This window comes from Pleurodeles waltl, chromosome 7 (genome assembly GCF_031143425.1).
Source record: "Pleurodeles waltl isolate 20211129_DDA chromosome 7, aPleWal1.hap1.20221129, whole genome shotgun sequence".
Taxonomy (NCBI): domain Eukaryota; kingdom Metazoa; phylum Chordata; class Amphibia; order Caudata; family Salamandridae; genus Pleurodeles; species Pleurodeles waltl.
Window position 1 is genome coordinate 432,320,120 of NC_090446.1, and position 13,079 is coordinate 432,333,198.

Here is a 13,079-nt window from a genome sequence, read left to right on the forward strand (position 1 = left end):
GGAGGCTTTCGGGGCCAATACAGAGGGGGACAATTCCCTAGAAGCAGGGGAAAATTTCAAGGCCCCAAAACACCTACAAACAAACAGTGACTCATACGTCACTCATCCCCTCCACACAACCAGTGGGGGGAAGAATAAGTCAGTATTACCAAGAGTGGGAGAAAATAACAACAGACACTTGGGTCTTAGCAATTATCCAACATGGTTATTGCATAGAATTTCTACAAATCCCTCCAAACATACCACCAAAGGCACAAAATATATCAAAACAACATTCGGACCTCCTAGAAATAGAAGTTCAAGCATTACTGCAAAAGAACGCAATAGAACTGGTACCAGATACACAAACAAATACAGGGGTTTACTCACTGTACTTTCTAATACCAAAGAAGGACAAAACACTGAGACCAATCCTAGACCTCAGAACACTAAACACATACATCAAATCAGAACACTTTCACATGGTCACGCTACAGGAAGTGTTACCATTGCTAAAGCAACAAGATTACATGACAACCTTAGATCTCAAAGATGCGTATTTCCACATACCAATACATCCGTCGCACAGGAAATACCTAAGGTTCGTATTCAAAGGAATACATTACCAATTCAAAGTGTTGCCGTTCGGTTTAACAACTGCACCAAGAGTCTTCACAAAGTGCCTAGCAGTAGTGGCTGCACACATCAGAAGGCAGCACATGCACGTATTCCCGTATCTAGACTACTGGCTAATCAAGACCGACTCACTGACAGGGTGCTCACACCACACAGATCAGGTCATACAAACCCTCTACAAACTCGGTTTCACCATCAACTATGCGAAATCACACATTCTGCCGTGCAAGGTACAACAATACCTAGGAGCCACAATAGATACAACAAAGGGAATAGCCACTCCAAGTCCACAAAGGGTTCAAAATTTCCAAAAGATTATACAACGCATGTATCCAACACAGAAAATACAGGCGAAGATGATATTACAACTCCTAGGCATGATGTCCTCATGCATAGCCATTGTCCCGAACGCAAGACTACACATGAAGCCCTTACAACAGTGCCTAGCATCACAGTGGTCACAAGCACAGGGTCGCCTTCTAGATCTGGTGTTAATAGACCGCCTAACATACCTCTCGCTTCTATGGTGGAACAATATAAATTTAAACAAAGGGCGGCCTTTCCAAGACCCAGTGCCACAATACGTGATAACAGATGCTTCCATGACAGGGTGGGGAGCACACCTCAATCAACACAGCATACAAGGACAATGGGATGTACATCAAAGAAAGCTGCATATAAATCACCTCGAACTACTAGCAGTTTTCAAAGCATTAAAAGCATTTCAAACAATCATAACTCACAAGTACATTCTTGTCAAAACGGACAACATGACAACAATGTATTATCTAAACAAACAGGGGGGGACACACTCGACACAGCTGTGCCTTCTGGCACAAAAAATATGGCAATGGGCAATTCACAACCACATTCGCCTAATAGCACAGTTTATTCCAGGGATCCAGAATCAACTTGCAGACAATCTCTCTCGAGATCACCAACAAGTCCACGAATGGGAAATTCACCCCCAAATTCTAAACACTTATTTCAAACTTTGGGGAACACCTCAAATAGACTTATTTGCAACAAAGGAGAACGCAAAATGCCAAAACTTCGCATCCAGGTACCCACACAGGCAGTCTCAAGGCAATGCCCTATGGATGAACTGGTCAGGGATATTTGCGTACGCTTTTCCCCCTCTCCCTCTCCTTCCATATCTAGTAAACAAATTGAGTCAAAACAAACTCAAACTCATAGCACCAACTTGGGCAAGACAACCATGGTACACAACACTGCTAGACCTATCAGTAGTACCCCACGTCAAATTGCCCAACAGGCCAGATCTGTTAACACAACACAAACAACAGATCAGGCATCCAAACCCAGCATCGCTGAATCTAGCAATCTGGCTCCTGAAATCCTAGAATTCGGACACTTAAACCTCACACAAGAATGTTTGGAAGTCATAAAGCAAGCTAGAAGACCATCCACTAGACACTGCTATGCAAGCAAATGGAAAAGGTTTGTTTGCTACTGCCATCATAATCAAATTCAACCATTACACGCATCTCCAAAAGATGTAGTGGGTTACTTACTACACTTACAAAAATCGAACCTGGCCTTCTCTTCCATTAAAATACACCTAGCAGCAATATCTGCATACCTGCAGATTACCCATTCAACTTCACTATTTAGGATACCTGTCATTAAAGCGTTTATGGAAGGCCTCAAAAGAATTATACCACCAAGGACACCACCCGTTCCTTCATGGAACCTCAACATCGTCTTAACAAGACTCATGGGTCCACCCTTTGAACCTATGCATTCTTGCGAAATACAATTCCTAACCTGGAAAGTTGCATTTCTCATCGCCATCACATCTCTAAGAAGAGTAAGTGAAATTCAGGCGTTTACAATACAAGAACCTTTTATCCAACTACACAAAAATAAAGTAGTCCTAAGGACCAATCCTAAATTTTTGCCAAAGGTTATTTCACCGGTCCACCTAAATCAAACGGTAGAGCTACCAGTGTTCTTCCCACAGCCAGATTCCATAGCTGAAAGGGCACTGTAAAGAAATGGCTCCCTGTTGCAGTTACCCCCCACTTTTTGCCTGATACTGATGCTGACTTGACTGAGAAGTGTGCTGGGACCCTGCTAATCAGGCCCCAGCACCAGTGTTCTTTCACCTAAAATGTACAGTTGTTTCCACAATTGGCCCAACCCTGGCACCCAGGTAAGTCCCTTGTAACTGGTACCCCTGGTACCAAGGGCCCTGATGCCAGGGAAGGTCTCTAAGGGCTGCAGCATATCTTATGCCACCCTGGGGACCCCTCACTCAGCACAGACACACTGCTTGCCAGCTTGTGTGTGCTGATGAGAACAAAACGAGTAAGTCGACATGGCACTCCCCTCAGGGTGCCATGCCAACCTCACACTGCCTATGCAGAATAGATAAGTCACCCCTCTAGTAGGCCTTACAGCCCTAAGGCAGGGTGCACTATACCATAGGTGAGGGCATATGTGCATGAGCACTATGCCCCTACAGTGTCTAAGCAAAACCTTAGACATTGTAAGTACAGGGTAGCCATAAGAGTATATGGGCTGGGAGTCTGTCAAAAACGAACTCCACAGCTCCATAATGGCTACACTGAATACTGGGAAGTTTAGTATCAAACTTCTCAGAATAATAAACCCACACTGATGCCAGTGTTGGATTTATTAAAAAATGCACACAGAGGGCATCTTAGAGATACCCCCTGTATTTTACCCAATTGTTCAGTGCAGGACTGACTGGTCTGTGCCAGCCTGCTGCTGAGAGACGAGTGTCTGACCTCATGCGGTGAGAGCCTTTGTGCTCTCTGAGGACAGAAACAAAGCCTGCTCTGGGTGGAGGTGCTTCACACCTCCCCCCTGCAGGAACTGTAACACCTAGCAGTGAGCTTCAAAGGCTCAAGCTTTGTGTTACAATGCCCCAGGGCACTCCAGCTAGTGGAGATGCCCGCCTCCTGGACCCAGCCCCCACTTTTGGCGGCAAGTCCAGGAGAGATAATGAGAAAAACAAGGAGGAGTCACTGGCCAGTCAAGACAGCCCCTAAGGTGTCCTGAGCTGAGGTGCCTCTGACTTTTAGAAATCCTCCATCTTGAAGAAGGAGGATTCCCCCAATAGGATTAGGGATGTGACCCCCTCCCCTTGGGAGGAGGCACAAAGAGGGTGTACTCACCCTCAGGGCTAGTAGCCATTGGCTACTAACCCCCCAGACCTAAACACGCCCTTAAATTTAGTATTTAAGGGCTCTCCCTGAACCTAGAAACTAGATTCCTGCAACCACAAGAAGGACTGCCTAGCTGAAAACCCCTGCAGAGGAAGACCAGAAGACAACAACTGCCTTGGCTCCAGAAACTCACCGGCCTGTCTCCTGCCTTCCAAAGAACTCTGCTCCAGCGACGCCTTCCAAAGGGACCAGCGACCTCTGCATCCTCTGAGGACTGCCCTGCTTCGACAAGAAACTCCCGAGGACAGCGGACCTGCTCCAAAAAGACTGCAACTTTATCCAAAGGAGCAGCTTTAAAGAACCCTGCAATCTCCCCGCAAGAAGCGTGAGACTTGCAACACTGCACCCGGCGACTCCGACTCGGCTGGTGGAGAACCAACACCTCAGGGAGGACCCCCGGACTACTCTACGACTGTGAGTACCAAAACCTGTCCCCCCTGAGCCCCCACAGCGCCGCCTGCAGAGGGAATCCCGAGGCTTCCCCTGACCGCGACTCTCTGAAACCTAAGTCCCGACGCCTGGAAAAGACCCTGCACCCGCAGCCCCCAGGACCTGAAGGCCCGGACTTTCACTGCAGAAGTGACCCCCAGGAGTCCCTCTCCCTTGCCCAAGTGGAGGTTTCCCCGAGGAAGCCCCCCCTTGCCTGCCTGCAGCGCTGAAGAGATCCCTTGATCTCTCATTGACTTCCATTGCGAACCCGACGCTTGTTCTAACACTGCACCCGGCCGCCCCCGCGCCGCTGAGGGTGAAATTTCTGTGTGGGCTTGTGTCCCCCCCGGTGCCCTACAAAACCCCCCTGGTCTGCCCTCCGAAGACGCGGGTACTTACCTGCAAGCAGACCGGAACCGGGGCACCCCCTTCTCTCCATTATAGCCTATGCGTTTTGGGCACCAGTTTGAACTCTGCACCTGACCGGCCCTGAGCTGCTGGTGTGGTGACTTTGGGGTTGCTCTGAACCCCCAACGGTGGGCTACCTTGGACCAAGAACTGAACCCTGTAAGTGTCTTACTTACCTGGTAAAACTAACAAAAACTTACCTCCCCCAGGAACTGTGAAAATTGCACTGTGTCCACTTTTAAAATAGCTATTTGTCAATAACTTGAAAAGTATACATGCAATTGAAATGATTCAAAGTTCCTAATGTACTTACCTGCAATACCTTTCAAACAAGATATTACATGTTAAATTTGAACCTGTGGTTCTTAAAATAAACTAAGAAAATATATTTTTCTATAACAAAACCTATTGGCTGGATTTGTCTCTGAGTGTGTGTACCTCATTTATTGTCTATGTGTATGTACAACAAATGCTTAACACTACTCCTTGGATAAGCCTACTACTCGACCACACTACCACAAAATAGAGCATTAGTATTCTCTTTTTACCACTATTTTACCTCTAAGGGGAACCCTTGGACTCTGTGCATGCTATTCCTTACTTTGAAATAGCACATACAGAGCCAACTTCCTACAGGCACTACATACTTTAGACGTCAAAAGAGCACTAATGTACTACATCGACAGAACTAAAAACATCAGAAAAACTAAACAACTGTTTATTGCATTTCAAAAACCCCACGCAGGAAACCCAATATCGAAACAGGGTATAGCCAGATGGATAGTTAAGTGCATCCAAATCTGCTACCTTAAAGCAAAAAGACAACTGCCCATTACACCAAGGGCACACTCAACCAGAAAGAAAGGCGCTACCATGGCCTTCCTAGGGAATATTCCAATGCACGAAATATGTAAGGCACCCACATGGTCTACGCCTCACACATTTACCAAGCACTACTGTGTAGACGTGCTGTCCGCACAACAACCCACAGTAGGTCAAGCCGTACTAAGGACCTTATTTCAGACTACTTCCACTCCTACAGGCTGAGCCACCGCTTTTGGGGAGATAACTGCTTACTAGTCTATGCACAACATGTGTATCTACAGCGACAGATGCCATCGAACTGAAAATGTCACTTACCCAGTGTACATCTGTTCGTGGCATCAGTCGCTGAAGATTCACATGTGCCCACCCACCTCCCCGGGAGCCTGTAGCCGTTTGGAAGTTAGCTTCAACTTTGTACATTTGTAAATATATTAAATCTTAAATAGGTACATACTTATTCAATCCATTGCATGGGCACTATTACTAACAAACAACTCCTACCTCACCCTCTGCGGGGAAAACAGTCGATGGTGGAGTCGACGCCCATGCGCAATGGAGACAAACAGGAGGAGTCCCTCGGTCCCGTGACTCGAAAGACTTCTTCGAAGAAAAACAACTTGTAACACTCCGACCCAACACCAGATGGCGGGCTATGCACAACATGTGAATCTTCAGCGACTGATGCCACGAACAGATGTACACTGGGTAAGTGACATTTTCACTACTGTCCCTGAGGGTGGCTACAATCTCCTTGTGCTTCCTCCCTTTAGGGATGGGGGCACATCCCTACTCCTATTGGGCTAAATCTTCCAAAGCAAGATGGAGGATTTTCTAAGGAGTAGGTCATATCCGCTCTGGTCACGTTAGGGGTGGACCTGACTGAGGGGGTGATTCCTCCTTGCTTTTCTCATTATCTCCCCGGAATTGCTGTCAAAAGTGGGGATTGTCGGGGGGTTTATCTCCACTAGCTGAAGTGCCCTGGGGTGTTGTAACACCAAGCTTGAGCCTTTGAGGCTCACTGCCAGGTGTTAGTTCCTGCAGGTGGAGGTGTGAAGCACCTCCACCCAGGACAGGCTTTGTTCTTGGTCACAGAGTGCACAAAGGCACTCACCCCATGTGAGTGCACAAAGGCACTCACCCCATGTGAGTGCACACCTGAAGGCTGTATGTGACGCAAGGTTGGGTGGGTATAGGGGTTTGGCCTCAGGTCAGGCCCTGCAGCCAGCTGCCGCGCACGGCTGAAGGCTGACCACCGCAGTGGTTAGAATAACATTTAGAAATTAAAATTCCTTTACATAAAAAAACATAGAAAATTCACTGAAAAACAAATATTACAGGGACGTTATAGTTGGAAATAGAGTTAAAAAAAAAAAAAGAAATTAACTTAAAAACCAAAAGTTACAGGGACGTTATAGTTAAGTTCCAAACTTACCCGTTAGTTATTTCTACTAACTATAACTTGTGTACTAAGGTAACAACTCACACTCTCGCCATGCACTGCTAATTACCCCAGATATCACAGCACTCATGACATCTTTATACCTCCATTGATAATATCACTACACTTGTTGTAAAATTATTCATAAACTGCATTGCAGGGCCCGAGCAATAGTTACCTTAGTGCAGGATTTGTTACTTCAAATAACTATTACTGGATAAAATTCTAAGGTTTTGTACAAGTAAATTCAGAACCCAAATATAACGGCCCTGTACCTTTTCCAAGGACTATATTCCTTATCAACATAGTTTTCAGTGACTTGAGATTTCATGGCAAACATTCTTTACTGATACCCTTGTAGTCAGTACTGTACTGGTTTATTATATAAACATTTTGAATTGCACTGTTTTGAAGATCTATTTCCTTTATGCAGTCTTGGAAGATGAAGAGAATAAAAAAGACGATGGCATCTCCTTCACTTCACAGACTGGACCTACTTGGGCTGGCACAGAGAGGGATTACACGTATGACGAGGTAAGACATGCAGGCATGCCTTGTTGCGATTGCTTCCTAAAAAGGGCTGCGTCCATTTCAGTGGCGACTTAGTGTTAAGCTCATGTGAGCCAGAAGCTGCCTTAGCATTTCTTTTTCTCTTCCTTGGATCTGGACCTCACCCTTCTGAAGACAATAGGTTAAAGGCCACAGTTCATTGTTATCTGCAAATATGATAGGGCAAGGCCAGTCAAAGTGTATTTTAAAACTTGCTTGATTTGACAAAAAAGGGTAAATTACCATTTTGAGGGTACCCTAAACAATGGGTTATTTTAAAGATTAACAATATAAATCTGGAGTTCGAATTTAAATAGGCATACATGGGAACTTTGTTTTTTCATGCTGCAGCTGTTAAATCGTGTCTTCAACATCATGCGTGAAAAAAATCCAGATATGGTAGCAGGAGAAAAGAGGAAATTTGTCATGAAACCTCCTCAAGTAGTCCGTGTAGGAACAAAGAAAACTTCATTTGTGAACTTCACAGATATCTGCAAACTGTAAGTGGAGTATGTTTTGAGCTTGATTTAATTGTTTATTGGTTAATCTCTCATCAAATGTAAGATATAGGATTATTCTTTTTTATGCTTAAACAGATCATACAGTCCTGCCGTTTCTCCACTAAGTTCATACATTTAATACACGCTGACAAAACTCAGCTTCGTTAGCACCAATTTAACCTAAGCAAATGTTGAAACCTAATATGCACATCTTCTGTTGAAGAGTTATCTATCCTGAGCCTTTGGAAATGGAATTGTTTGGTGATTTTGCATGCAAATAAGTGTCTCAGGTGGGGAAAGTGAATGGGGGCCTAAAGTGTGGGGTTTACAACAGGAGCTCATGGGTTTTGTCGGGTATAAATGGCATACGATTGTGCTGAAATCACAAATGGGAGTGGATGTCACAGGGGTGACCCCCCCCCTCAAATCAGAAATAAATAAATCCGTGTTTTACGTCCGCAGTTGGATCCCAAACCATTGATTTAGCGACTCTTGAGTACATACGTTAACTGATGTTCGATGGCATCTGTCGCTGTAGATACGCATGTTCTGCAATAGCTCGCCATCTGGTGTTGGGCCGGAGTGTTACAAGTTTTTCTTCGAAGAAGTCTTTCGAGTCACGGGACCGAGTGACTCCTCCTTTTGTCTCCATTGCGCATGGGCGTCGACTCCATCTTCGATTGTTTTTTTTCCGCCATCGGGTTCGGACGTGTTCCTGTCGCTCCGAGTTTCGGAACGGAAAATTAGCTAATTTCGGAAGATTTTCGTCGGTATTGTTGCGTTCGGGATCGGCGTACTTAGATTCCACACCGCATCGAAGATCGAAGAGCTCCGGTGCCCTTCGGGGTAGTTTTTCGATCCTCCGTCGGGGCCTGGTCGGCCCGACCGCGTGCTGAAGAACGCCGATGGAACGGACCCCGTTCCGTTTCTGCCCCAAATGCCACAATAAATACCCCTACACAGACCAACACTTGGTCTGCAACCTGTGCCTGTCACCTGAGCACAGCGAAGACACCTGCGAGGCCTGTCGTGCGTTCCGGTCCCGAAAAACACTCCGAGACCGTCGAGCCAGAAGACTTCAGATGGCGTCCGCACCGACAGCCCAACGAGAGTTCGAGGAACAGGAAGGTACCTTCTCGATCCAAGACTCAGACTCCGAAGGATTCGACGATACACAAACCGTGAGTAAGACGTCCAAAACCACTCAAAAGAAGATTTACAAGGCCCAGGGGACGCCACTGCCACCAGGCCATGGCTCGACCCATAAATTCGGTGACCGACCGTCTGCACCGAAAAAGGCCCAAACAGTGCCGAGATCGTCCGACTCCGGTCGAGACACCGGCAAGCAGCCTTCTCGGGACCGAGAAAGTGCTGGAGACAAGCCTCGACACCGAGATGCCGGTGTGGACACGGCTCGACGCCGAGACAGCGGCACCGAAACAGATCGACGCCGAGAGGTTTCGGCCCCGAAAAAGAAAAGAATCACCTCGGAGCCGAAAAAACACGCAGACAGGGTTTCGATGCCGAAACAAACTGCAAACGACCCAGCTTCAGGCTCTTATACAGAAGAGCACTCGCTAACCTCACAAATGCAGAAGCATAGGTTTGAGGAAGAGCTACAAGCAACTGATGTGGACCATACGCAAAAGCGTATCTTCATACAGCAGGGGACAGGGGAAAAATAAGCACCCTTCCCCCCCATTAGGAGAAAGAGAAGGTTGGAGTTCCAGACGGAACAGACACCACAACCAAAAGTGGTGAAAAGAGTTACCCCACCACCCTCTCCTCCGCCCGTGATTAACGTCTCACCAGCACAAACTCCATCACACTCCCCAGCTCACACCACCATGAGCCAGGGTGACCAAGATCAGGACGCATGGGACCTATACGACGCCCCAGTGTCAGATAACAGTCCGGAGGCATACCCTACAAAGCCATCTCCACCAGAAGATAGCACCGCGTATTCTCAAGTGGTGGCTAGAGCAGCACAATTTCACAACGTAAGCCTCCACTCAGAACAGGTCGAGGATGATTTCCTATTCAACACACTCTCCTCCACCCACAGCTCCTACCAAAGCCTGCCTATGCTCCGGCACGCAAAAGACATCTTTAAGGAGCCGGTCAAAAGTAGGGCAATCACACCAAGGGTGGAAAAAAAGTATAAGGCGCCTCCTACAGACCCGGCTTTCATCACTACACAGCTGCCACCAGACTCTGTCGTTGTAGGAGCAGCTAGGAAAAGGGCCAACTCTCACACATCTGGAGATGCACCACCCCCAGATAAAGAAAGCCGCAAGTTCGATGCAGCTGGTAAAAGAGTCGCAGCACAAGCTGCAAACCAGTGGCGCATCGCGAACTCCCAGGCACTACTTGCGCGCTATGACAGAGCCCACTGGGACGAGATGCAACATCTCATTGAACATCTGCCCAAGGACTTACAAAATAGGGCAAAACAAGTGGTTGAGGAGGGACAGACCATCTCCAACAACCAGATACGCTCCTCCATGGACGCTGCAGATACAGCTGCACGGACAATTAATACATCTGTAACTATCAGAAGGCATGCATGGCTCCGAACGTCTGGATTTAAACCAGAGATTCAACAAGCAGTTCTCAATATGCCTTTTAATGAAAAAGAACTGTTCGGTCCAGAAGTGGACACAGCGATTGAGAAACTCAAAAAAGATACGGACACTGCCAAAGCCATGGGCGCACTCTACTCCCCGCAGAGCAGAGGGAATTACAGCACATTCCGTAAAACGCCCTTCCGAGGGGGGTTTCGAGGTCAAAGCACACAAGCCAGCACCTCACAAGCCACACCGTCCAGTTACCAGGGACAGTATAGAGGAGGTTTTCGGGGACAATATAGAGGAGGGCAATTCCCTAGAAATAGAGGAAGATTTCAAAGCCCCAAAGCCCCTACTACTAAACAGTGACTCACAGGTCACTCACCCCCTCCACACAACACCAGTGGGGGGAAGAATAGGTCATTATTACAAAGCATGGGAGGAAATCACTACAGACACTTGGGTTCTAGCAATTATCCAACATGGTTATTGCATAGAATTTCTACAATTCCCTCCAAACATACCACCAAAAGCACAAAATTTAACAACACACCATTCCAATCTCCTGGAGATAGAAGTGCAGGCACTATTGCAAAAGAATGCAATCGAATTAGTGCCAAACACACAAATAAACACAGGAGTTTACTCACTGTACTTTCTGATACCAAAGAAGGACAAAACACTGAGACCAATCCTAGACCTCAGAGTAGTGAACACTTTCATCAAATCAGACCACTTCCACATGGTCACACTACAAGAAGTATTGCCATTGCTAAAACTACACGACTACATGGCAACTTTAGACCTCAAGGATGCTTATTTCCATATACCAATACACCCATCGCACAGGAAATACCTAAGGTTTGTATTCAAAGGAATACATTACCAATTCAAGGTACTGCCTTTCGGATTAACAACCGCACCAAGAGTCTTTACCAAATGTCTAGCGGTAGTCGCTGCACACATAAGAAGGCAGCAAATACATGTGTTCCCATATTTGGACGACTGGCTAATCAAGGCCCATTCGTTCATACAGTGCTCAAATCACACAAATCAGATCATACAAACCCTCTTCAAACTCGGGTTCACCGTCAACTTTACAAAATCCAACATTCTGCCGCGCAAGGTACAACAATACCTAGGAGCCATAATAGACACATCAAAGGGAGTAGCCACTCCAAGTCCACAAAGAATTCAAAATTTCAACACCATCATACAACGCATGTATCCAACACAAAAGATACAGGCAAAGATGGTATTACAACTCCTAGGCATGATGTCATCATGCATAGCCATTGTCCCAAACGCAAGACTGCACATGAGGCCCTTACAACAATGCCTAGCATCACAGTGGTCTCAAGCACAGGGTCACCTTCTAGATCTGGTGTTAATAGACCGCCAAACTTACCTCTCGCTTCTGTGGTGGAACAACATAAATTTAAACAAGGGGCGGCCTTTCCAAGACCCAGTGCCACAATACGTAATAACAACAGATGCTTCTATGACAGGGTGGGGAGCACACCTCGATCAACACAGCATACAAGGACAATGGAACGTACATCAAACAAAACTGCATATCAATCACCTAGAACTTCTAGCAGTTTTTCAAGCACTAAAAGCTTTCCAACCAATAATAGTTCACAAATACATTCTCGTCAAAACAGACAACATGACAACAATGTATTATCTAAACAAGCAGGGGGGGACGCACTCCACGCAGTTAAGCCTGCTAGCACAAAAAATTTGGCATTGGGCAATTCATAACCAAATTCCCCTAATTGCACAGTTTATACCAGGGATCCAAAATCAACTCGCAGACAATCTCTCTCGAGATCACCAACAGGTCCACGAATGGGAAATTCACCCCCAAATTCTGAACACTTATTTCAAACTCTGGGGAACACCTCAGATAGACTTGTTTGCGACAAGGGAGAACGCAAAATGCCAAAACTTCGCATCCAGATACCCACACAAACAATCCCAAGGCAATGCCCTATGGATGAACTGGTCAGGGATATTTGCTTACGCTTTTCCTCCTCTCCCTCTCCTTCCTTACCTGGTAAACAAACTCAGTCAAAGCAAACTCAAACTCATATTGATAGCACCAACCTGGGCAAGGCAACCCTGGTACACAACGCTGCTAGACCTATCAGTGGTACCCTGCATCAAATTGCCCAACAGGCCAGATCTGTTGACACAGCACAACCAAAAGATCAGACACCCAGATCCAGCATCGCTGAATCTAGCAATCTGGCTCCTGAAATCCTAGAATTCGGGCACTTACAACTTACCCAAGAATGTATGGAAGTCATAAAACAAGCCAGAAGGCCATCCACCAGGCACTGCTATGCAAGTAAATGGAAGAGGTTTGTTTGCTACTGCCATATTAATCAAATACAACCATTACACACAACTCCAGAACATGTAGTGGGTTACTTGCTTCACTTACAAAAATCTAACCTAGCTTTCTCTTCCATTAAGATTCACCTCGCAGCAATATCTGCATACCTGCAGACTACCTATTCAACTTCCC

The 13,079-nt window shown here is 46.3% G+C and overlaps 1 protein-coding gene across 8 annotated transcripts in view; it reads left to right on the forward strand.

Moving 5' to 3' along the window:
- Positions 1–13,079, forward strand: part of EIF2S2 (eukaryotic translation initiation factor 2 subunit beta) — a 327,902-nt gene that overhangs the window by 92,673 nt on the left and 222,150 nt on the right. For all 8 annotated transcript variants that reach the window (XM_069243957.1, XM_069243950.1, XM_069243954.1 and 5 more), the window contains exons 5-6: positions 7,364–7,464; positions 7,831–7,979. In XM_069243957.1, the coding sequence (XP_069100058.1) occupies positions 7,364–7,464; positions 7,831–7,979 (250 nt within the window). The remainder of the gene's footprint in view (positions 1–7,363; positions 7,465–7,830; positions 7,980–13,079) is intronic.